Genomic DNA, 26,106 nt, shown 5'->3' on the forward strand with positions numbered 1-26,106 from the left:
GTTTGGAAGATCTGTCCATTTTTGACAGTGGGGTGTTGAAATCCCCTACTATCAGTGTGTTGCTGTCTATATCTTTTTTGAAGTCATCCAACAATTTCCTTATAAACTTGGGGGCTCCTATATTGGGAGCATATAAGTTTACAATGTTGATGTCTTCTTGATAGATTCTTCCTTTAAGTATGATAAAGTGCCCCTCTGGGTCTCTCTTTATGGCCTTTGTTTTGAAATCTACTTTGTCTGATACAAGTATGGCAACCCCGGCCTTCTTCTCTTGCCCATTTGCATGGAATGCTTTTTTCCATCCCTTTACTTTGAATCTGTGTAGGTCTCTTGCTCTGAGGTGGGTCTCTTGTAGGCAGCATATGTGTGGGTCATGTTTTCTTATCCATTCAGCTACCCTGTGTCTTTTGATTGGGGCATTTAGTCCATTCACATTGAGAGATATTACTGATAGAAACTTACTCATCTTTTCTCTTTGTACCTGTGTTCCTCTCTGTCTCATTCTTTTCCTTCATCTGCTTAAACCAGTCCCCTTAGCATATCTTGGAGTGCTGGTTTGGTAGAGATGTATTCTTTTAGTCATCTCTTGTCTGGGAAACTCCATATTTCCCCTTCTATTTCAATGGAGAGCCTAGCTGGGTAGAGCAGCCTTGGCTGTAGGCCCTTGCCTTTCATGGCTTGGAATATTTGTTGCCATTCCCTTCTGGCTTGTAGTGTTTCTGTTGAGAAGTCAGCTCCTAGGCATATCGGGGCCCCCTTGTATGTTACTTTCTCCTTCTCCCTTGCTGCCTTGAGGATTCTCTCTTTGTCTTTACATTTGCCATTTTAATGATGATGTGTCTTGGAGTGGACCTCCTTGGGTCCCTCTTGAGTGGGGTCTTCTGTGCCTCCTGGATCCATGAGAGCCTTTCTCTCCTCACATTAGGGAAATTTTCCATCATTACTTTTTCGAGGAGGTTCTCTATTCCTTGCTCCTCTTCTTCTCCTTCTGGTATCCCTATTATATGGATATTATTGCGTTTCAGGTTGTCCTGCATTTCCCTAAATGCTTTTTCATTCTTTTTGAGCCGTTTTTCCATTTCTTGTTCTTTCTGGGAGCTTTTTTCTACCTTATCCTCCATCTCACTGATTCGATCCTCAGCTTCATCCAGCCTGCTTTGGATTCCTTCTACTGTGTTCTTCAATTCAGAAATGGTATTCTTCATATCCTCTTGTGTCTTCTTGATAGTTTCTATGTCCTTTTCCAGGCTGATATAGTTTGCTGTAAGATCCTGATAGTTTCTCTGCAGTTTCTCATAGTTCTCTTTGAGCTGGCTGAGCTCATTGAGCTTCCTTAGAACCATTGTTTTGAATTCCATATCTGATAATTCCCTTGCCTCTATTTCATTGAGCTCTCTCTGTGGGGAGTCCCCTTTTTCACTCATTTGAGGGGAACTTTTTCTTCCCATTTTTGTGAGAGTTTGTTAAGTATTTTTGTCCTTTCCTTTTCTTTCTGGGCTTGCCTCTGATGATGTCAGTTGTTGACCCTATACAGCCTTGGGTTGTTCGTTTGAGTCTTTCAGGAGTCTACTGCCTGTGTCTGACTCCTGCTTGGAGCAGCTCTGTGACCCCTTCGGTCAGGGCTGAGCTATTTTTTGGGATCTCTCTGCGCTCTCACATGGGCTCCTTGAGCGCGTTCCCATCGCGGCAGTGTCCCCCACCTGCCTGGGCTCGCATGTGCTTGCCCCAGATCAGGGGGCTTATTCGCGACCTCCCGTACTCATCTGGCCTCCCTGGCTCGCGAGCTTCGTGGCACTGGTCAGTTTAGAGTCTTCTATTGTGTGTTTTCCCCGCTTTTGGCTCTTTGGGTGCATTGCTTGCCCTCGCCAAATGGGGACTACAGAAATGGGAGGAAATCAGCTCTAGGACTCTCCGGTTAATCCTGTTTCTGGTCTCTCCTCCAGGGACTCTGGGCAGCTCTACTAATCTTGTGGGCCGCTCCGCAATCGCGGCGGGTAGGTCAATTTACGCCTGCCCTTGCCCCTCTGTGCACTGCCTCGCAGGCCGTATGGGTGCCAGTCTGTGTGAGGCCTTGCCGGCAGGTGCAAGCGTTTGCCAGCCCGCGTGGGTCACACACATGCTCGCCAACCCTCGCCGGTCACTCGGCGCACTGCATTGTTTATTAATTTGCTCATATTGAACCATTCTTGCATCCCTGGGATGAATGCCCTTTGATCAAGGTGTTTGATCTTTTTAATGTATGGATAGATGTGGTTTGCCATTATTTTGTTGAGGATATTGGTATCTATGTTCATCAGTGATACTGGCCTGTAGTTTTATTTGTTGTGTCTTTATCTGGTTTTGGGATTATAATGATGCTGGCCTCATAAAAAGAGTTTGGGAATCTTCCCTCTTCTTGGATTCTTTGGAATAGCCTGAGAAGGGCCTGGTTTAGTTCTTCCTTAAATGTTTTATAAAATTCCCCTGTGAATGTGTTCTGTCCAGGGCTTTTGTGTGCTGGGAGTATTTTGATTACTGCTTCAATTTCACCAGCTGTTATCAGTCTGTTCAGACTTTCTGTTTCTTCTTGATTCAGTTTTGGAAGATTACATGTTTCTAGAGATTTGTCCATTTCACCCAGGTTTTCAAATTTCGTGGCATGTAGTTGTTTGTAGTAATTTTTTTACAATCCTTTGGATTTAGGTGGTGTCAGTTGTAACTTCTTTTTCATTTCTGATTTTATTTATTTGGGTCTTCTCTCTTTTTTTCTTGATGAGACTGCTTAAAGGCTTGTCGATTTTGTTTATCTTATCATACAACCAGCTCCTGCATTTATTGATGCTTTGAATTATTCTTTAAGTCTCTATGTCATTCAATTCTGCTCTGATCTTGATTAATTCCTTTCATCTTCTCGCTCTGGGCTTTGTTTGTTGTTGTTTCTCCAGTTACTGTGCATGTAGGGTAAGGTTGTTTATTTGAAGTGTTTCTATCATTTTAGGTAGACCTGTATTGCTATGAGCTTCCCTCTCAGGACTGCCTTCACTGTGTCCCATAGGTTTTGGACTGTTGTATGTTCATTTTCATTTGTGTCCAGAAACTTTTTGATTTTTACCTTGATCTCATTGTTAATCCATTCATTGTTTAATAGCATGCAATTCAGCCTCCATGAATTTGAATGTTTTTTAGTTTTTTTTTCCTTCAGGTTGGTTTATAGTTTCAAGTCCTTGTGGTCCAAAAAAAATGCTTATTATGATTTCAATTTTCTTGAATTTTTTGAGGCTTGTTTTGTATCCTATCATGTGGTCTATCTTTGAAAATGTTCCATGTGCATTTGAAAAGAATGGGTATTTTGTTGTTTGGGATGAAAAGTTCTACATATATCATTTAAGTCCTTGATCTAATGCATCCTTCAATTCCACAATATCCTTGTTGACATTTTGGTTGGAAGATCTGTCCATTGTTTACAGTGAGATGTTTATATCCCCTACTACCAGTGAGTTGCTGTCTATGTCCTTCTTGAAGTCCTCCAAGATTTTCCTTATACATTTGGTGCCCCTGTATTGGGTACCTATGGTTTTACAATGTTTATGTCCTCTTGATGGATTCTTCCCTTGAGTATTATAAAGTGTCCTTCTGTGTCTCTTTTTATGGTATTTGTGCTGAAATCTCTTTTGGACGTTGTAAGTATTGCTACCGTGGCTTATTTTTCCTGTCAATTTGCTTGGAATATTTTTTTCCAACCCTTTGCTTTCAGTTTGTATAGGCCTTTTGTTCTGAGGTGAGTCTCTTATAGGCAGCACAGGTGCCAGTCATGTTTTCTTATTCAGTCAGCTACTTTGTGACAGTCAATTGGAGGATTTAATCTATATACATTTAAGGTTATTATTGGTAGGTACTTATTCATTTTTTTCCTTTGTGCTGTGTTCCTTTCTGTCTCACTCTTTTTCCTCATTTCCTTAATGCAGTCTCTTTAGCATATCTTGTAATGTTGCTTTGATGGAGGTGGATTCTTGGCCTTCTTTTGTGTGTGAAACTCCTTATTTCACCTTCCATATTAATTGAGAGCCTTCCCAGGTAGACCAGTCTTGCTTGCAGGCCTTTGGTTTTCATCACTTGGAATATTTCTCTCCATTCCCTTCTGGCTTGGGTTTCTGTGGAGAAGTCAGCTGTTAGCCTTATCGAGGTTCTCTTGTATGTTACTACCTGTTTCTCCCTAGCTGTCTTTAAGATCTTATGTCTTTGATGTTTGCCATTTTATTTATGTTGTGTCTTGGAGCAGGCCTCTTTCAGTACCTCTTGTTTGGGACCCTCTGTGCTTCCTGGACTTACATGACTTTTCCTCTCCTCAAATAAAGAAGTTTTCCATCATTACTTTTTCAAACAGGTTTTCTATCCATTGCTCTTCTTCTTTTTCTGGTGGTATGCCTATTATACACATGTTATTATGTTTCATATTGTCCTGCATTTCCTTAAATGCCTCGTCATTCGTTTTGAGTCTTTCTTCATTTTATTGCTCTTTCTGGGTACTTTTATCTAACTTGTCCTCCATCTTGCTGATTCAGTCTTCTGCTTCTTCTAGCCTACTTTTGATTCCTTCTACTATGTTCATCAATTTAGAAATTGTATTCTTCACTTACTCTTGCTTCTTATTGATAGTTTTTATATCCTTTTTCATGCTAATGTAGTTTGCAGCACATTCCTCATAGTTTCCCTGTAGTTTTTGGTGAGTCTCCCTGAACTCATTGAGTTTCCTTATAACCATTGTTTTGATCTCACTATCTGATATCTTACTTGCCTCTATTTCATTTAGCAACCTTTCTGAGGATTCCTCCTTTTCTTTTGATTGATGGTTGTTTCTTTGTCTTCCCTTTATGTGTGAGACTCTACTTTTTTGCTTCTTCTTCTTAAATTGATCTGTTTTGACTCCCTGGCTTTGTGATGTGAAGTTCTATGGTAGGAGACCTGTGAGATTCATCGGTGTAGTCTCCTTGATGTCCTGAATTTGATGCTCTTAGGATGCCTTTTATGCTTGTTTATGTTGGCTCTCTGGAAGCAATTGGGTTTTGATTATTGTTTGGTCATTTTCTGGTGGGTACTTCCCTCTAGCTGATTGACTGAGTCTTTCTTCATGTCTTGTGTGATGTTGTGCAGGTGCTGTCAGAACAAAATCACAAAGCTCAGGAAACAAGCCTACATCTGGAAAATAACTCCCTCCTGCAATCCTACTATCAATAGGAAATGAACCAGTATTAATAAGGCTGTGAAGAGATTAAAACTATTATAAGATAGTAGAGAAATAAACTATTAGTATAAAATCTGATGACTTAATATGCAACTTGATGGTCCTGAAATGAATGTTAAAAAGTTGTGTAGCAAAGAAAATTTCACAAATCATGGAGAAAGCCGCAGTAGATTTCATCTTGGCAGCCTCTAGTATTTACCACTAAATTTTCTTTCTGGATCTGCTTCTGGTAATATAAGATGTTGAAGTTGTCTGACCTTAGACAGTCTGTGCAAGACTTCTGGGGATATACTGTATGTGGCTGTCTCCTTCAGTTGTTTATCTAGTCACTCTACACTCAGCAGTCAGGCTTAGGCACCACAAGGTGGGGCAGAATCCCTTGTGAAGTTGGGGCTATTGTTTTCCCACAGGGTGCTCAGAGTTTACTGGTCTGCCTGAGCACAATGGCAGCTGCTGTATGAGGGATGACTCATCACCAGGACCCTGGCTGCTACTCTTCAATTTTCTCCCCCAAACCTCCATCTCCAGTCTCTCCTCAAGTGTCTCCAGACAACTCTGTCCCCTCTTTACCAGGGATCTACTGTCTCTGGCTGCCACTCTGCACTCAGCAGTCAGGTTTAAGCACCACAGGGCCAGGGCAGAGTCCCTCCTAGTGGTGGGGCTATTGTTTCCTCTCTTGCTGCTGCCACTCAGGGGTGTGGTCTGCATGAGTAAGATGGCTGCTGCCATATGGGGTATTACTCAGTACTGGTATCCCACAGGGTACTCTCCTAGTTCTATCCCCAAAGCCTCTTTCCCTAGTCTCTCCTCAGGTATATCTGGCCCACTCTGACCTGCTTTTTCTGGAGCCCAATGTAAGTGACTGCAAATGAAAATTTATGTGTTGGCTGTTTAAATGGCTCTTTGCATCTCCATCTGCCCATCTCTGGCAGAGAGCAACCATGCTGCTTTTTGCTGCTGGCTGTTGTCTGTGTACTTCTTGGGCTCTGGTGCAGGAGGCTGGAGATCACTGCTTATGGTTTAGACCCCGCTCTTTTCAGGGGCATCCAATTAGCTGCTAAGTAGCCCTCTGGGGGTGTTGCTATTGGGTGCCCAGCCCGCCTTCTCGAGTCTCCACTGCACTGCTTACCATTCAGGTTGTGCTAAAGCTGATTGTTCTCTCTGATTTAGGTTAAGGCTTCTTTCTTGCTATTATTCAATTGTTTGTTCCAGGTGATTTCTCCACAAGTTAGTTGTAATTCCAGATTGGTCCTGGGAGGAGGTCAGTTCTTCTGTTCACTCCTCTGCCATCTTGCTGATCTTAAAGTCCAAAAGTATTTCTTATAATGAATATCAAACTTCTCATATTTGAACTCTATTATACTCTCAGGAAGGGTTTCTGTGAAACCAGGAAAGGTTTCTTTTACCAGCGGGACTGCATCTCTGAAAATACACAGAAAGTTTATGAACTAATATGATTTGCTAAACAAATGTCCATGTCTGTAGACAGCACCTTAGGAAGGCTCCTAAGTTGTCTAGCCTGTCCTGTGGCAATGTGGCAGGTGTGTCCTTGGCCTCATTAATGGTGCCACAAGGCTGGTGAGTGTATAGCATTGTTGTGGGCGCCCTTGATTCAGAATGTGTCCCAACCTTGAGTCCTTAAATACCTAAGTCAGCAGCTTCTGGAGGGAAGGTATTTTCTGTTTGTTTTTTATTTTTGCTGTTTGGTTTGGCATGGTAGGGGTGAAGTGGATACAACATAATTCTTAACTTTTGGATATTGATGAGACAGAATGAAAAATTTTCTGCTTACTTGCTTCTTGTTGTTTACATTGATCAGACACAAGTTATTCAATTATTCCCATGATTCTGGTGGCTATCCTGATGGCCAGGATTGTGGATCTGAAAGCAGACCCATCTTGAATAGTGGGAATTTTAAAGTGATTTTGGAAAGTGGGACTTAAGGTGAGGGCACTAGGGGGTTGGATCTGAATTGGAGCTTCTAATAAAAGAAGAAATAATACTGTGTGCCTATTCTCCGTGTTGTTTTTTGTCTACTTGGGGACTTCTCCCAGGAGAGAAGAGGCAAAAGACCAGGCTTCTTATTAACAGTCCCTTAGTCATTATATGTAACCACCCTGATCCCTGCAACAACTCCCATTAAGACATCGCTGCCAGATTATCAATGAGGAATACTACATAGGTACAGGTCATTGTGGTCCAGGGCGGTTTAAAGTACCATGACTAATAAATGGCAGATATGGGAGCTAGTTACTGCATCAAATCATTAGTTTATAAAGTGTTTGGGAACTCTACAGTCCTGTCAGTTTCTGTACATCACCGCCCTCGGATTCATGCATGTAGTTGAAGCAACCTCTTGAGTTGGATAAGTGTAGTTAACGCTATACGGTCTATATATACTTGTATCTATACATGTAAACCACATTTGTATAAACCACATTTCTATAAAAATATGGAAACCACATTTTAAAATAGCAGCATGATAAAGTTTATTCATTTTCAAGGGGAATTAATGAGTCTCAAATTTTGGAAAATTCTGATTTCAGTTTTTAAATGGTTATATATATATGAATTGGGCATGGTAAAGCATATGTGGATTACACATTTTTCAATGCTCTAATATTTTAAATTATTGTCTGTATGAATATATGTTTATAAAGTCTCTAAATAATCTCTGGGGTGTACAGTAATTTTCACATTATCTCATACTTTGGTTTTAATAGGATTGGTAAAAGTTTTGAAGTTTTCTTTTCTAAAGATTTTATTTATTTATTTATTTTAGACAGAGGGGAAGGGAAGGAGAAAAGGAAGGAGAGAAATATCAATGTGTGGTTGCCTCTTACATGCCCCATACTGGGGACCTGGCCCACAACCCAGGCATGTGCCCTGACTGGGAATCGAACAAGTGACCCTTTGGTTCACAGGCTGGCACTCATTCCAATGAGCCACACCAGCCAGGCCTAAAAGTTTTGAAGTTTTAATTTCAGTTTTTCTCCATTGCTCAGTTTGGTGATATAAAATGAAAAGAGGTTTCCATAGTTGCTAACATTCACCAGATTTTGTTCCAAAGTATAGGCTTCAGTAGGCTTTTGAATTAAATCCACATTCTTCACCCGAGTCTAGTGATATAATCCAAGAGTTCAAAGATAGGTATGCTGTAAACAGCTACAGTTAAATAATCTGAAAAAAATTAAAACATGGAAATACAATAAAAAAAGAATTGATCACTTTATAGTGGAATACTCTATAAACTGTCTGCATTGGAAACATGTGGTGAGTTTTCAAACATCTGACTTCTATAATTCTAAAATGTATAGTTTATTTTAAGGCAGAAACTTTTTTCCTCCTCTGCATATATTTATAAAAATAAAGGTTAATATATTTTTTGCTGTCCAAATTTGCATTCATTTACTTTTTAACTTAGAAAAATCACTTTGGAGTACAAATGCATAACAAATATATTCACCTCAACTAAATATTTCATCACTAAGTACTGAAGTATGAACATAAATAGATTAATTCTGTAAATTTTTCTACTTTACTGATCTGTATATAGCAAAAATCACACATTAACGTAATCCCTAATAAGAGGGAAAAATTATTTAAAACCATATATATGGTACTGAAGAGTAAAAGGTTCTTTAATTTTTAATAATCATTAACATTTTTAAGGTATATAAGCTTATCTGAATGGCATTATATCAATTGCAATAATTACATGAGTTGAAAGGTCTCTGTGGTTTTGCAGTGTAATATCTGCACAACTTTATTTAATTTGTTAAGGGAAGTTACAACCTTCCCATGTATGAGACAATTGAACTCTTAACTATCACACAAATGCTGGCCTTAGATTATACTGTTTTATTTTATTTTATAAATCATGTTTATTCTATTACAGTTGTCTCAATTTTTACCCCTTTCCCCTCCTCCACCCATCCCACCCCCACCCCCTGGTCCCACAGTCAATTCCCACTCTGTTGTCCATGTCCATGAGTTATTCATACATGTTCTTTGTCTGCTCCCTTCCCCTTCTTTCCATTATTGTCTTCTTTCTGCATCCCCTCTGGTCACTTTCAGTCTGCTCCATGTTTTCGTGCCTGTGGTTTATTTTGTTCGTTAGTTTATTTTGTTGAATGGAGTCCACTTATAGGTGAGATGATATGGTATTTGTCTTTCTACTGGCTTATTTCACTTAGCTTAATATTCTCCAGTTCCATCCATGTTGTTGTTCCCTCCTTCTCTCTTTCTTTCATAAATGCAGATTGATTTTATTTTTTAAATGTCAAAATTAATTATAAAATGTTAAAGAATTTAAAAACCATTTTAAAGTCTCAGCAATTAAACCAACATGACACCAGCACAGACATATTCAAATAGATCAATGAAATATAATGAGCATTCTAGAGACAAATGTATATATCTGTCTAATAATATATGATTAAGTTGATATTTGAAATCAATGGGTAAAATAAGGCTTACTCAGCAAATAAGGTGTATGGACCACTATTCCTTGAAATAAAACAAATATAGAGCCCTGTTCCACACATTATACAAGAAATATTCAGATGAGTTAAAAATCAATACGTAGAATCTAAGGAGTTTTTGGAGAAAATAGGGCAAATATTTTTCATGATGTGAAGTAAAATATTCAAACCCAGAAGCTATAGAGTAAATATTGAAATATGACTATATTAAACATTTAACTATATATTAATATACGTATAAAAAAGTTAAAGGACAAAGAATAGAATAGGAAAGTATTTGCAACACGTCTAAAAGACAGTTAATAGGTTTTTTTTTTGTTGTTTTTTTAGGGGAAAAAAGTTCTATGAACCTTTAATCAATAAATGGATAAAGAATACCAAAAAGTTATTTAGAGCTTTTTAAAAATAATAGAAACAGGCAAGAAATACACAAAAACAGGTTTAGTTTCAACAAATAATAAAGGAACAATTAAAATAACATCATTGTGACAATCAGATTAATGAGTATTAAAAATATTGGTAATATCAAGTATTGGACTTGTGTGACTTTTTCTCTCCTCCAATTAGGGAAGTTTTCCATCATTACTTTTTCCAACACGTTCTCTATCCCTACCTCCTCCTCTTCCCCTTCTCGTATCCCTATTATACAGATATTATTACGTTTCAGGTTGTCCTGCATTTCCTTAAATGCCTCTTCATTCTTTTTGAGTCCTTCTTCATTTTCTTGCTCTTTCTGGGAGCTTTTTTCTCCCTTGTCCTCCAGCTCGCTGATTCGGTCCTCAGCTTCATCGAGCCTGCTTTTGATTCCTTCCACTGTGTTCTTCAATTCAGAAATTGTATTCTTCGTTTCCTCCTGTCTCTTGTTGATAGTGTCTATGTCTGTTTCCATGCTGAGATAGTTTGCAGTAAGTTCCTCATAGTTTCTCTGTAGTTTTTGGTAATTTTCTCTGAGCTCACTGAGCTCACTGAGCTTCCCTAGAACCGTTGTTTGGAACTCAGTATCTGATAGTTGACTTGCCTCTATTTCATTTAGTTCTCTTTGAGGGGATTCCTCCTTTCCCTTCAAATGGGGTGAATTTCTTTGTCTTCCCATTATTTGTGAGACTCTTCTCTTTGCTTCTGATTCTTAAGTTGACCTGTCTTGATTTCCTGACTTTGTGGTGTGAACTTCTATGGTTGGAGACCACTGTTTCTACTTTCTGGATCTGCCTCGGATGATGTCAGATGTCGTCCCTGTCTGACCTTAGGCAGCCTTTTTGAGACTTGGAGGAATCTACTGTTTATGGCTGTCTCCCTCAGCTGTTAGTCTAGTTGCTCTGCACACGCTAGGCCGCCTAGACAGTTTAGGGCGGGGTGGGGTCCCTCCTGGGGGTGGGGTCCCTCCTGGGGGTGGGGTCATTGGGTCCTCTCATGCTGCTGCTGTATGGGGGAGGAGTCTGCACTGGGATCCCGCCAGCTACTCTCTCCATCCTCTCCCCAAAGCCTCCTTCCCCAGTCTCTCCTCAGGCGTCTCTAGCCCACTCTGCCCCCACCTTTGCCAGAGACCAGGGTAAATGGCTGCAAATAAAAATGTTGTGTTGGCCCCTTAAATGATTCTTTGCATCTCCAGCTGCTTGTCTCTGGTAGAGAGCAACCCTGCTGCTTTTTGCAGCTGGCTGTTTTCTGTGTACTTTTTGGGCTCTGGTTCTGTGGGCTAGAGATCCCCGCTTTTGGTTTAGACCCTGCTCTTCTCAGGGGGATCCAACTGGCTGGTTCATTATCCTTCTGGTACTGCTGTCCATGGTTCGCCCTGCCTGACTCTCGAGTCTGTACCGCACTCTGTACAAGGCAGATTGCACTAAAGCAGATTCTTCTGTCTCTGAGGTTACAAGGCTCCTTTCTCGCTACTGTTCAGTTGTTTGTTCCAGGTGATTTCTCCACCATTTAGTTGTAATTCTAGATCTGTCCTGGGAGGAGATCAGTGTGACTCTACTCACTCCTCCGTCATCTTGATTCTCCAGATTATAGTGTTTTAAATGTAATATTTTCTGGGTTGCCTAGAAAGTTATATTATGTGTGTATAAATGATGCTAAAATAACCTGCTAGGGGAAATACAGTATTTACTGAGCAGTGAAAAGGCTTTTTCAATTTCTTATCTTTTTTAATAAAGTTTTTTTTAACTAAAAAGACCCCTATAAAATATGTAAAATGAGAATATTTTTTTAAATACTGAAAACATATATGTTTCATGATTATATTATGATATCCCTACAACTGTAGAATTTTGTTCATAATGTGTTTTCTTTTCATCTGTTCCCATTCCTCCTGCAAAGTGGTGTTTTTTAAAAGTTATACTTTTGATGTAGAGAAGGAAGGAAGATGAAAAAGTCTTAGGGAAGAGAGGCTGCACACCAGCCTGTCTCCTGTGCAGCCCCAGGGCCTGGCCCTTGGGTACCAGCATGAGAAGGTCCCCAGACAGACTGACTGGAGTGTCTGGAGGCATCATGCTTCTTAGTGACAAGTGGAAAACAGAAGGGTTGTGTCTCCAGTAGGGTCCTTGGAAACTACTAGTGGCTTCATTACTCTTTTAGAGTTCTCTGGCATAGGTGGGGCAGATCACTTCACACACATGTGTTGGGAAAAGTTGTACCAGCTGTCTTCTAAGGCCTGTTCAGCTCTGAGAGGCCATGGTGTTAACTTAAATTCTACCTGTGGAGGATTTACCATGTGCATGGCAATGTTCTTAGCGTGCATATTTGGGACAGTCATCTCTCGAGATCCTTATTCCTCACCTACTTTAAGAGTAGGGCTCCTGAGACTTGGAGGTCAATAAGTATTTATTAAATGCCCATGGCCAGTTGAGGGGCATCTGCATGGGCCTAAGACTCCAGAGCCATTGTGCATACTAGCTGTCTTCTGCTGAGGTTACCTGCATGTGTTCCTCACCTGTGACAAGCCAGTGTGCATGGCCAGGTGCACCTGTACAAGCTAGTGCATAACTCATGTTCCAGAAGGAGGAGGAAGAATTCTATTTTTTAGGGAAAGCCTGTCAAGTGATGTGATTTTTGGCTGAGAAGAAAGTATAATTTGAATGAGCTTTTCACATGCTTTGTAGAACTAGAGGCTCATTATATGGTCCCATTGTTTTTTCCATTTTATGAGGTTAAGAAAAAATGGACAAATTTTGTTTAGAAAATTTAACTTAATCACATCAAACCAAAACATTTTTAGCCATGAATAATCTTGTCTGTGAGGACAATATTTATTATACAGATGGAAGAAAAGACTGAAATAGCTGTTAGTGTCTTTAACACACAATTTTTTTGAGTGTTTAAAATTATTTTTTTATTATTCAGTTACAGTTGTTCCCCTCCCCCCCACCATTACTCTACTCTGTCTGTCCCTCTCCCACATTCAATCTGTCCTCCTTGCCCCCAACCATTGTCCTTGTCCATGGGTCTTTTATACATGTTCCTTGACTTGACTCTTTCCCCCATTACTCCCTCACCCCACCCCTCTGGTTACTGTTAGTTTGTTCTTTATTTCCATGTCTCTGGTCCTGTTTTGCTTCTTGTTTGTTTTGTTGATTAGGTTCAACTTATGGATGAGATCAGATCATATGCTATTTGTCTTTCACTGCCTGGCTTATTTCACTTAGCATAATGCCCTCCAGTTCCATCCATGCAGTTCCAAAGGTAGGAGTTCTGTCTTTCTTTCTGCTGAATAGTATTCCATTGTGTAAATGCACCACAGTTTTTGATCCACTCATTGGGTACTTAGGATGTTTCCTACACTTGGCTATTGTAAATTGTGCTGCTATGAACATTAGGGTACATGGGTTCTTTTGAATTGGTATTTTGGGATTCTTAGTATATAATCCCATCAGTGGAATTGCTGGATCTAAAGGAAGTTCCACATTTACTTTCCTCAGGAATTCCATACTGTTTTTCCTAAGCAGTTGCGCCTGTCTGCAATCCCATAAAAAAAATGCACTGGGGTTCCCTTTTCTCCACAACTTCGCCAGCACTTGTAGTTTGTTGATTTATTTATGATAGCCATTCTGAGTGTGTGAAGTGGTATCTCATTGTGGTTTTAATTTGCATCTCTCTGATGGTTAGTGATGCTGAGCATCCTTTCATATGTCCCCAGGTCCTGCGTATGTCCTCCTTGGAGAATTGTCTGTTCATGTCCTTTGCCAATTTTTAAAAATTAATTAATTTATTTTTCCAAATACACTTGTCTCTGCCTTCTTCCCACCGCTTTCCCCTGCCTCCTCCCCCCTCTCCCTCCCTCAGTCCTTCCCCACTTTGGTTTTGTCCATGAGTCCTTGCTATATGTTCCTTGATTTGCCCTTTCCCTTCCTTTTTCCTTGCCCACCCCTCCCTCCTTCGCTCTTGTCTCTGTTGGTTTCTTTTCCTTTCAGTGTGCTGGTCTTATTTTTCTTGCATCTTTGTATTGTTGGTTAGGTTCCACTTATAGGTGAGATCATATGGTATTTGTCTTTTGCCCCCTGGCTTATTTCGCTTAGCATGATGCTCTCTAGTTCCATCCATGCTGTCGTGAAGTGTAGTAGTTCTTTTTTTCTTTCTGCTGGGTAGTATTCCATTGTGTAAATGTACCATAGTTTTTTGATCCAATCATCTAACCTTGGGCATTTAGGCAGCTTCCAACACTTGGCTATTGTAAATTGTGCTGCTATGAACACTGGGGTGCATAGGTTCTTTTGAATTGGCGTTTTAGGATTCTTAGGGTATAGTCCCAGCAGGGGAATCACTGGATCAAAAGGCAGTTGCATTTTCAGCTTTTTGAGGAAATTCCACACTGCTTTCCACAATGGCTGCACCAGTCTGTATTCCGACCAATAATGTACTAGGGTTCCCTTTTCTCCACAGCCTTGCCAGCACCTGTTGTTTGTTGATCTGTTTATGAGGGCCACTCTGACTGGTGTGAGGTGGTACCTCATGGTAGTTTTGATCTGCATTTCTGTGATGGCTAGTGATGCCGAGCATCCTCTCAAATATCTCTGGACCCTCTGTATCTCTTCATTGGAAAAACGTCTGCCAGGTCCTTTGCCCATTTTTTGATTTGATTGTTTGTCTTTCTAGAGTGGAGTTGTGTGAGTTCTTTACATATTTTGGATTTCAGACCCCTGTCCAAGATATCATTGGCAAATACATTTTCCCGTAGAGTCGACTCTCTTTTAATTTTGCTGATGTTTTCTTTAGCCTTGCAGAAGCTTCTTATTTTGATGAAGTCCTATTTATTTATTCCTTCCTTTATGTCCCTTGCTCTAGGGGACATATTGGTGAAAATATTGCTGCATGGAATGTCTCCAATTTTCCAGCCTATGTTCTCCTCCAGGATTTTTATGGTGTCATGACTTACATTTAAGTTTTTTATTCATCTTGAGTTTATTTTTATGTATGGTATAAGTTGGTGATCAGGTTTCTTTCTTTTTTTTTCTTTTTTTTTGCATGTAGCTGTCCAGATCTCCCAACACAAATTGTTTAGGAGGCTATTTTTACTCCATTTTATGCTTCTGCCCCTTTTGTGAAATATTAATTGACTCTACAGACATGGATTTATTTCTGGGCTCTCTATTCTGTTCCATTGATGTATGTGTCTGTTCTTATGACAGTACCAGACTGTTTTGATTACAGTGGCCTTGTAATACAGTTTTATATCAGGTATTGTGATCTCGCCTACCTTGTTCTTCTTTCTCAGAACAGCTGAGGCTATTAAGGGTTGTTTATATTTCCATTAAATTTTTGAAATATTGGTTCTATATTTGTGAAATATGTCATTGGTATTTTAATAGGGATTGTGTTGAATGTACAAATTGCTTTGGGTAGTATGGACATTCTGATCATGTTAATTCTTCCAATCCATGAACAACACAGTATATGCTTCCATTTATTTGTGTCTTCCATAATTTCTTTCTTCAGTGTTGTTTAGTTTTCTGAGTATAGTTCTTTTATCTCCTTGGTAAGGTTTATTCCTAGGTACTTTATTTCTTTTTTTGCAATAGTAAATGGGGTTTCCCCCCATAGTTTATGCTTCTGATATTTCATTTTTGGTGTACAAAAATGCCTTCAGTTTTTGAATATTGACCTTGTACCCCAAAATCACATATTAGGTTGGGTAGTTTTTTGGTAGAATCTATAGGGTTTTCTATGTACACTATGATGTCATCTGCAAATAATAACAACAGTTTTAGTTCCTCCTTTCCAATTTGGATGTCTTTTATTTTTTTTCTTGACTGATCACTGTGGATAGGACTTCCAATCCTATGTTGAATAGAACTGGTAAAAGCAGACACACATGTCTGGTTCCTTATCATAGTGGGAAAGCTTTTAGCTTTTGGCCATTGAGTATGATGTTGGCTGTAGGCTTCTAATATATGGCCTTATTATTTTGAGGTATGCTGCCTCTACTCTGACTTTGCTGAGTGTTTTTATCATAAATGGGTGCTGTACTTTATCAAGTGCTTTTTTTCTGCATCTGTTGATATGATCATGTGACTTTTGGCTTTCCTTTGCTTATGTATTATGTTTATTGATTTGTGAATACTGTACCATCCACGCATCTCTGGGATGATTTTGACTTGAATATGGTATATCATATTTTTAATGTATTACTGGATGTGGTTTGCCAGTATTTTGTGGAGGATTTTAGCACATATGTTCATCAGCGATATTGGCCTTAAGTTTTCTTCTTTGTTGTACCTTTATCTGGTTTTAAGATTAGGATGATGCTAGCCTTAAAAAGAATTTTGGAGTCTTCCTTCTTGGATTCTTTGGAATAGTCTGAGAGGGATAGGAGTTAGCTCTTCCTTAAATTTTTGTAAAATTCTCCTGTGAAAGTGTTCTGTCCAGGGTTTTTGTGTGCCAGGAGTTCTTTGATTACTGCTTCAATTTCACTTGCTATTATTGGTGTGTTCAGGCTTTCTGCTTATTCTTGATTCAGTTTTGGAACATTATGTGTTTCTAGAAATTTGTCCATTTCACCCAAGTGTTCAAATTTCTTGGCATAATTTGTTCGTAGTAATTTCTTACAATCCTTTGTATTTCTGTGGTATCAGTTGTAACTTCTTTTTCATTTCTGATTTTATTTATTTGGGTCCTCTCCCTTTCTTTCTTAATGAGACTGCTTAAAGGCTTGTTGATTTTGTTTATCTTTTCAAAGAACCAGCTCCTGGATTTATCGATCCTTTGAATTGTTCTTTTAGTCTCAGTGCCATTTAATTTTGCACTGATCTTGATTATTTCCTTCCTTCTACTTGCTCTGGGTTTTGTTTGTTGTTGTTCCTCCCATTGTTGTAGATGTATGGTTAATTTATTTGAAATGTTTCTATCTTTTATAGGTAGGTGTGTATTGTTATGAACTTCCCTCTCAGGACTGCCTTTGCTCTATCGTATAGGTTTTGGACAGTTGTGTGTTCATTTTTATTTGTTTCCAGAAAGTTTTTGATTTTTTCCTTTATCTCATTGTTAACCCATTCATTATTTAATAGCATGCTATTCAGTCTCCATGAATTTGAATGTTTTTAGTTTTTTCCTGGAGCTTGGTTTCTAGTTTCAGGCCCTTGTGGTCCAAGAATATTCTTGTTTTGATTTCAATTTTCTTGAATTTGTTGAGGCTTGTTTTGTGTCCTGTCACATGTTCTATCTTTGAAAATGTTCCATATGTATTTGAAAAGAATGTGTATTTTGCTTCTTTGGGATGAAAGGTTCTATATATATCAGTTAAGTCCATTTGATCTAGGGTGTTGTTCAGTGCCACAATATCCTTGTTGATTTTTCAGTTGGAAGATCTATTCATTGTTGACAGTGAGTGTTTAACACACAATTTTTATTTCACCAGTTTTAATAGAGATTAAGCCTCATTTCCCCAGCACAGAGCGTGTGGAGTGGTGTCCCCTCAGAAGAATGTGCCACTAGTCTACATGGAGAGGAGGACAAGGGACCCTTACTGCAGGGCACATTTTCTCCTGGCACCCCTACATGGGAGTGTTTTTTGGAGAGGGATATGGATCACTTCTCACTGCGTGTGTCCCATTTGTCCTCATACACCTGTTATACACAGTTTAGTTTTCCCATCCTTTCTGTCCTTGCCAGGTAAGTTGTTTTTAATTTTTGCTTTCTCCTGTGCAACCACTTAGGAAAAACTTGTCCAATGAAATAACATTTTATTATAGACCTACTCATTGTTTTGACCTGAAGGAGCTTCTGGGAGGAAGTGCAGGAACTTGTGCTCTTTTTAGTGGGTTTTAAGCCTTCAGTTAATTAAAGAAGAGAAGGTGAGAAGGTAAGAAGGTGGTCTTTGTTGGACTAAAGATTTTATCAGACCATCTTCCTTTCTTCCCTCCTTTGCTCTTCTGACTTTTCTCCTGACTTACTCCACATCAGTTGGAGAGGATGGATTCTTCTCAGCTTAGATCTATGAACTCAGTGTCCTGAGTTGTGTTTTCAGGTGTGTACATGTGCAAGAAGGTCTGTATTTTGGGAATGTATAGTTTGCCCTCTGTCCTCTGGGTCTGAATGATGATAGATTTGGAAGCATGTCAAATACCCTGATTTTTTATGCTGTTTTAACTTTGTATGTGGACATGTATTTGTTTTCTTAACATGTAAGGTGCCAGGTGGACAAAAGCAAGAGGAAGATTTTTATTTATTTATTTTTTTAATTTATTTTTTTGTATAAATTGAACTTGTTTTTCCATTTATTTTTATTTTTTAAATTTATAAATCATGTTTATTCTATTACAGTTGTCTCAATTTTTACCCCATTACCCCCTCCACCCATCCCACCCCGACCCCCTGCTCCCACAATCAATTCCCGCTCTGTTGTCCATTCATACATGTTCTTTGTCTAGTCCCTTCCCCTTTATTTCCACCATTGTCCTCTTTCCCCATCCCCTCTGGTCACTTTCAGTCTGCTCCATGTTTTCGTGCCTGTGGTTTATTTTGTTTGTTAGTTGTTTTTGTTGAATAGAGTCCATTTATAGGTGAGATCATATGGTATTTGTCTTTCACCAACTGGCTTATTTCACTTAGCTTAATATTCTCCAGTTCCATCCATGTAGTTGCAAAAGGTAGGAGTCCCATCCCTCCCTCCCTTCCTCCCTCCCTCCCTTCCTTCCTTCCTTCCTTCCTTCCTTCCTTCCTTCCTCTTTCTTTTTTCATCTTTCTTAAATGTGGATTGATTTTATTTATTTTATTCAATGTCAAAGTTAATTATAAAATGTTAAAGAATTTAAAAACCATTTTAAAGTCTCAGCAATTAAACCAACATGACACCAGCACAGACATATTCAAATAGATCAATGAAATATAATGAGCATTCTAGAGACAAATGTATATATCTGTCTAATAATATATGATTAAGTTGATATTTGAAATCAATGGGTAAAATAAGGCTTACTCAGCAAATAAGGTGTATGGACCACTATTCCTTGAAATAAAACAAATATAGAGCCCTGTTCCACACATTATACAAGAAATATTCAGATGAGTTAAAAATCAATACGTAGAATCTAAGGAGTTTTTGGAGAAAATAGGGCAAATATTTTTCATGATGTGAAGTAAAATATTCAAACCCAGAAGCTATAGAGTAAATATTGAAATATGACTATATTAAACATTTAACTATATATTAATATACGTATAAAAAAGTTAAAGGACAAAGAATAGAATAGGAAAGTATTTGCAACACGTCTAAAAGACAGTTAATAGGTTTTTTTTTTGTTGTTTTTTTAGGGGAAAAAAGTTCTATGAACCTTTAATCAATAAATGGATAAAGAATACCAAAAAGTTATTTAGAGCTTTTTAAAAATAATAGAAACAGGCAAGAAATACACAAAAACAGGTTTAGTTTCAACAAATAATAAAGGAACAATTAAAATAACATCATTGTGACAATCAGATTAATGAGTATTAAAAATATTGGTAATATCAAGTATTGGACTTGTGTGACTTTTTCTCTCCTCCAATTAGGGAAGTTTTCCATCATTACTTTTTCCAACACGTTCTCTATCCCTACCTCCTCCTCTTCCCCTTCTCGTATCCCTATTATACAGATATTATTACGTTTCAGGTTGTCCTGCATTTCCTTAAATGCCTCTTCATTCTTTTTGAGTCCTTCTTCATTTTCTTGCTCTTTCTGGGAGCTTTTTTCTCCCTTGTCCTCCAGCTCGCTGATTCGGTCCTCAGCTTCATCGAGCCTGCTTTTGATTCCTTCCACTGTGTTCTTCAATTCAGAAATTGTATTCTTCGTTTCCTCCTGTCTCTTGTTGATAGTGTCTATGTCTGTTTCCATGCTGAGATAGTTTGCAGTAAGTTCCTCATAGTTTCTCTGTAGTTTTTGGTAATTTTCTCTGAGCTCACTGAGCTCACTGAGCTTCCCTAGAACCGTTGTTTGGAACTCAGTATCTGATAGTTGACTTGCCTCTATTTCATTTAGTTCTCTTTGAGGGGATTCCTCCTTTCCCTTCAAATGGGGTGAATTTCTTTGTCTTCCCATTATTTGTGAGACTCTTCTCTTTGCTTCTGATTCTTAAGTTGACCTGTCTTGATTTCCTGACTTTGTGGTGTGAACTTCTATGGTTGGAGACCACTGTTTCTACTTTCTGGATCTGCCTCGGATGATGTCAGATGTCGTCCCTGTCTGACCTTAGGCAGCCTTTTTGAGACTTGGAGGAATCTACTGTTTATGGCTGTCTCCCTCAGCTGTTAGTCTAGTTGCTCTGCACACGCTAGGCCGCCTAGACAGTTTAGGGCGGGGTGGGGTCCCTCCTGGGGGTGGGGTCCCTCCTGGGGGTGGGGTCATTGGGTCCTCTCATGCTGCTGCTGTATGGGGGAGGAGTCTGCACTGGGATCCCGCCAGCTACTCTCTCCATCCTCTCCCCAAAGCCTCCTTCCTCAGTCTCTCCTCAAGTGTCTCCAGACCTCTCTGTGCCCCCTTTAGCCAGGGATCTACTGTTTGTGGCTGACCCTCTGCACTCAGCAGGTGTCTTATACAGCACCAGGCTGGGTGGAATCTCACCTGGGGATGGGGCTATTGGGTTTTTTGATGCTGGTGCCACTCAGGGGATGTAGTCTCTGCCTGAGTAAGAGGGCTGGTGCCGCACGAGGGATGAGTCAGCACCGAGATCCTGTCAGCTACTCTCTCAGTTCTCTCCTCATAGCCTCCTTCCCCAGTCTCTCCTCAGGCATCTCTAGCCCACTGTGCCTCCGCCTTTGCTGGAGACCAGTGTAAATGACTGCAAATAAAAATTTATGCATTGACCCTTAAATTGCTCTTTGCATCTCCAGCCGCCTATCTCTGGCAGAAAGCAACCCTGCTGCTTTTTGCAGCTGGCTGTTTTCTGTTTACTTTTTGGGCTCTGGTGCTGTGGGCTAGAGATCCCCACTTTTGGTTTAGACCCCGCTCTTCTCAGGGGGATCCAACTGGCTGGTTCATTATCCTTCTGGTGCTGCTGCCCATGAGCACTCCCCCTGACTTCTCAAGTCTGTACCGCACTCTGTACCAGTTAGATTGCACTAAAGAGGATTCTTCTGTCTCTGAGGTTACAGGGCTCCTCTCTCACTACTGTTCAGTTGTTTGTTCCAGGTGATTTCTCCACCATTTAGTTGTAGTTACAGGTTGGTCCTGGGAAGACATCAGTATGACTTCCACTTACCCCTCCATTGTCTTGATTTTTCCAAGAGGAAAATATTTAAAAAACATTTTTGTATTTATTTTTTCAAAGTGCCATATAAGTAGAGATTACTCTAAAGGTTTCAGCTGAGGAATGAGAAGAGCACAGAGGCAGTTCAGTCTGTGGTCTCCTTTTTCCGGGTGAGGAACTCCAGGTTGTGTTGAGGATTGTTTGTGATTCTGGGATGTCATGTGCATGTCATTTCTAGTCCCAATTCCTGCCCACAACAGGCAGACACAGGAGCCTTAAATTGTGGGGTAAAGGGAGAAGTATACCACATTTGTGAATGTCTGGAACCTTTTAGCTTTAGGAATGTGAGAATTAGTACAGCTTTTCTATTGACAGCTGTGTGCCTGAGAATGTGGATTTTTAAGTTGTGGGGGTTCTTCTTCCATTGAAATTCGGGGAAGTAGGAGGGCTAGAATATTTTTTTGAATTATTATTTTTTTCCCTTTAAAAAACTTTAACTTATTTTTAAATATATTTTATTGGTTATGCTATTACAGTTGTCCCAGGTTTTTCTCCCCTTTCAATCCATCCTACCCACACCTCCTTCACCCTCCAGCATTACCCCCACTTAGTTCATGCCCATGTGTTGTGCATATATGTTCTTTGGCTTCTCCTTTTCCTACACTACACTTACCTTCCCTATTTTGTGCCTACCAATTATGCTTCCTATCCCCTGTACCTTTTCCCCCCATTCTCCCCCTCTCTGCTGATAACCATCCTTGTGATATCCATTTCTGTGATTCTGTTTCTGTTCTAGGTGTTTGCTTAATTTTTGTTTTTGTTTTTTAGGTTCAGTTGTTGATAGTTTGTTATCATTTACAGTTGTTGATTGTTGAGTTTGTTGTCATTTTATTGTTCATAGTTTTTAATCTTCTTTTTCTTAGATAAGTCCTTCTAACATTTCATATAATAAGGAGGTGGTGATGATGAACTCCTTTAGTTTTACCTTATTTGGGAAGCATTTTATTTGCCCTTCCATTCTAAATGATAGCTTTGTGGATAGAGTAATCTTGGATGCAGATCCTTGCCTTTCATGACTTTGAATACTTCTTTCCAGCCCCTTCTTGCCTGTAAGGTTTCTTTAGAGAAATCAGCTGATAGTCTTAAGGGAACTCCTTTGTAGGTAACTCTCTCCTTTTCTCTTGCTGCTTTTAAGATTCTCTTATCTTTCATCTTGGGTAACTTAATTATGATGTGCCTAGGTGTGTTTCTTCTTTGGGACTCTGAGTGTCCTGGACTTGCATGTCTAGTTCCTTCGCCAGATTGGGAAGGTTTCCCTTCATTATTTATTCAAGTAAGTTTTCAATTTCTTGCTCTACGTCTTCTCTTTTTGGCACCCCTATGATTTGGATGTTGGAATGTTTAAAGTTGTCCCAGAGTTTTCTCATCCTGTCCTTTTTTTTTTTTTTTGAATTCTTATTTCTTCATTCTGTTCCAGTTGGATGTTTATTTCTTCCTTTTGTTCTAAATCGTTGATTTAGGCCCTGTTTCCTTCCCTTCACTGTTGGTTCCCAGTATATTTTTCTTTGTTTCACTTTGTATAGCTTTCCTTTGTTCCTTAATTTTGCAACAGAACTCAATAATTTCTACGAGCTTCCTGATTAGCAGTGTTTTGAACTCTGCATCTGATAGGTGGTCTATCTCCTAGTTCCTTAGTTTTTTTTCTGGAATTTTGATCTGTTCTTTCATTTGGGCCATATTTCTTTGTCTTGGTGCATCTCTTATGTTGTAAGGGGCAGAGCCTTAGGTATTCGTCAGGGTGGGACAACCCACGTCACTGCATTGTGGTGCTGTGGCGGGGGGATCAGAGAGGGAACAATGCTGTGTGCTCGCCTGCTTGGCTCTCGCCCCATTTTCTGTTACTTTCCTTGCTTCCCACAAGTGGAGTGTGCCCTTCCAGGTGCTGATCCCTGGGTCGTTGGGCTTGCGTATGTTCTAGGATCCTGTGGGTCTCTCCAACAGACTCTCTTGTGAGGCTCTGAGTTTCTCCCACTGCTGCATCTGCCATGGGTTTTTACAGCCAGAGGTTTTAAGGCTTAGTTTCCTGCCCTGGAACCCTGGGTTGCAAGGCTTGTCTTGCTCCCCAGTTGCTCCTCCTGGCTTACGTGCATGTGAATGTTGGAAATCCTGTCTGCCTGCTGCCACCTCATCTGCCAGTTCTGCAACCTTCCCTCACATCCTCTCCTCCCCAGCTTCCCATCTCTGCCCCTCCTACCAGTCTGGATGAGTATTTCTTCTTTATCTCTTTGGTTGTTGGACTTTCATGCAGTTTGATTTTCTGGCAGTTCTGTTTTTTTCTTAATTGGTTGTTACCCTTCTTTTGGTTGTGTGAGGAAATGAAGCATTTCTACCTACACCTCCATTTTGGCTCTCTTCTAGAATATGTGTTTTTACTTCAGTCATGACCATATACATTATATCTTAAAATGTGACCAAGGAGTATCTTCATCATAATTACCCCTAGGGCCTGTTACAAATGTATATTTTCAGACTTTATGGTTAAGAATTGTAAAGGATTGGGGATTGGAAATCTGTGTTTTAAAGAGCACCTGAGGTGATTCTTGTGTATATGCTTATGGAGGGACCATGCTTATGGAGGGATTAGCAAACACCCCTGTTCGAAGGTCAGATGTCATCTGACACCACTGGTGATGTGGCTTATGTTGGTCTATGTAGAAAGAACTTTATGGAAAATGTAGAAAAGATGAAGCAGTGACCTGAGCCTTTGGTTTCTGCTGGGATAGTCATCATCCTAATTGTTATAGTAAAAATGAAAAGAACTCATCTTGTTAGTTGTTCTTTGTTTGACTTATTCTCATAATTGGTTGGTAGAATAGTCTAACTAGAAGACACTTGGAATTGTTTGTGTTTTAGTCATTCTGAATGAAAATCAGAATGTTTTAAATTTATACAGTTAAGCTGTTTTTGCAAAATGTTAAAATGGTTAGAATGGGTTAAAAATCATCATTTTATTGCCAGAATTATAGTATATAGCAATTGAATGTTTTTTTAAATACAGAAAGTAGCTCATTTTGCAAAAATACTTATTTACTTCTTTTTTTTTAAACAGGAAAAACTAACCCAAGAGTGTGTATTTAGAGAACAATTTGAAGAAAACTGGTATAACACATACTCTTCAAATCTCTATAAACATGTGGACACTGGAAGACGATACTATGTTGCATTAAATAAAGATGGGACCCCAAGAGAAGGAACGAGGACTAAACGCCACCAGAAATTCACACATTTTTTACCAAGACCAGTGGACCCCGACAAAGTACCCGAACTATATAAGGATATTCTCAGCCAAAGTTGACAAAAGACCATTTCTTCACTTGAGCCCTTAAAAAAGTAACCACTATAAAGGTTCCGTGCAGTGGGTTCTTATTGATTAGCTGTCATCACATCCGCTCCACTGTTGCCAAACTTTGTCGCATGTATAACGTAGGATGAAGGCCTGGATAGGGAGATGCTAATTTTGTCTTGCACTTAGGGGCCTGTCTTCTTGGAGACTTGCCTGTGCCCACTTGATTTATTGTGAGAAAAGGAGAGGAGACGGGGTTGGGGGGATGTGAGTGTGGGAGTGGATGAGCAGCAGGGAATGCAAGACAGGAGCAAAGTAGAGGATGGTGGCCTGATGCATGCTGGGGAATAGGCAGACTTTCACATGTCTGATCAGCTGTCCTTCAGCCAGTATCAGCACAGCTGCCGCACTTGGACTCATCGGGATCTGCTGGTGGCCTGCACAAGGACACACTGCATTTCACAGGCATGGAGGATGCAGTCTTACTAAAGAGACCTTTTCAGTTAATTCTCGTTGGCACCATCCCAGTGAATTTAAAGCAAAGAACTCTTAGGAAAAAAATGTTAAATTTATTTATAGAAATTCCAAAGGCAACATTTTATTTATTTTATATATTTATTTATTATATAGAGTTTATTTTTAATGAAATATGTACAGGCCAGATAGGCATTTTGGAAGCTTTAGGCTGTGTAAGCATTAAATGGGAAAGTCCGCTACAAACCTGTGGTAAATTCATGCAAGTGAATATAACTTTGCATGAATATAAGAAATTCTGATGACCCTTAATGTACTAAAGGCGACAATCTCTTTTGTGCCCATATTATTGTAAACTTATGCACATCATTCATGACACTGAGTATTCACTCTTCAGACTGCTTGTTTCATAGCTTATCCCAGAGGATTAAAGATAAACTGGGTCTCAAACTTTTAGTCTGTGTCTGTACTATTTACTCTTTCATAAGTGACTGATGTCATTCTTGTCATGGTTGGAAATATGAGGGTCAGTATATATCTGACTTGTCTAAATGTCTTGCAAAATATACCAAAGCTAAGCAATAGTCATGCTTTTATTTTACTTGTCTTCAGAACATTGGGTGAACATCAAACATTGTACTGATTTAGAATTCTCAAAAAGGAAAAAAAAAAAAAAGCTTACATAGCAGTTTCTTTCTTTCTTTTTTTAAAAGGGACACCTGAACCAGATTAGTAGGATCATTCTTGTAAATTTTTTATTTGTAAATTTGGTTTTCAAATATGAAATTATACAAATACTGTAGGGGTCATTGTAACATCTTTTATAGAAAATTGCTTTTGGTGTGAACTGTCATAATACAAGGTAATAGACCCTTCAAGTAAAACTTGCAAAAGAAACTAGTAAGTCTTCATTAGTAATGACAGGGGAAAGTGTTA

The 26,106-nt window shown here is 39.3% G+C and overlaps 1 protein-coding gene across 1 annotated transcript in view; it reads left to right on the plus strand.

Moving 5' to 3' along the window:
* FGF9 (fibroblast growth factor 9) overlaps positions 1–25,234 on the plus strand; it is a 58,715-nt gene extending 33,481 nt beyond the window's left edge. The window contains exon 3 of the mRNA XM_054587992.1: positions 24,463–25,234. Coding sequence (XP_054443967.1) covers positions 24,463–24,708 — 246 coding nt within the window. The 3' untranslated portion in view covers positions 24,709–25,234. The remainder of the gene's footprint in view (positions 1–24,462) is intronic.
* Positions 25,235–26,106: the final 872 nt, after the last annotated feature.

This window comes from Pteronotus mesoamericanus, unplaced genomic scaffold (assembly GCF_021234165.1).
Source record: "Pteronotus mesoamericanus isolate MK-2021 breed Mesoamerican mustached bat unplaced genomic scaffold, CSHL_Meso_final scaffold_125, whole genome shotgun sequence".
NCBI lineage: Eukaryota > Metazoa > Chordata > Mammalia > Chiroptera > Mormoopidae > Pteronotus > Pteronotus mesoamericanus.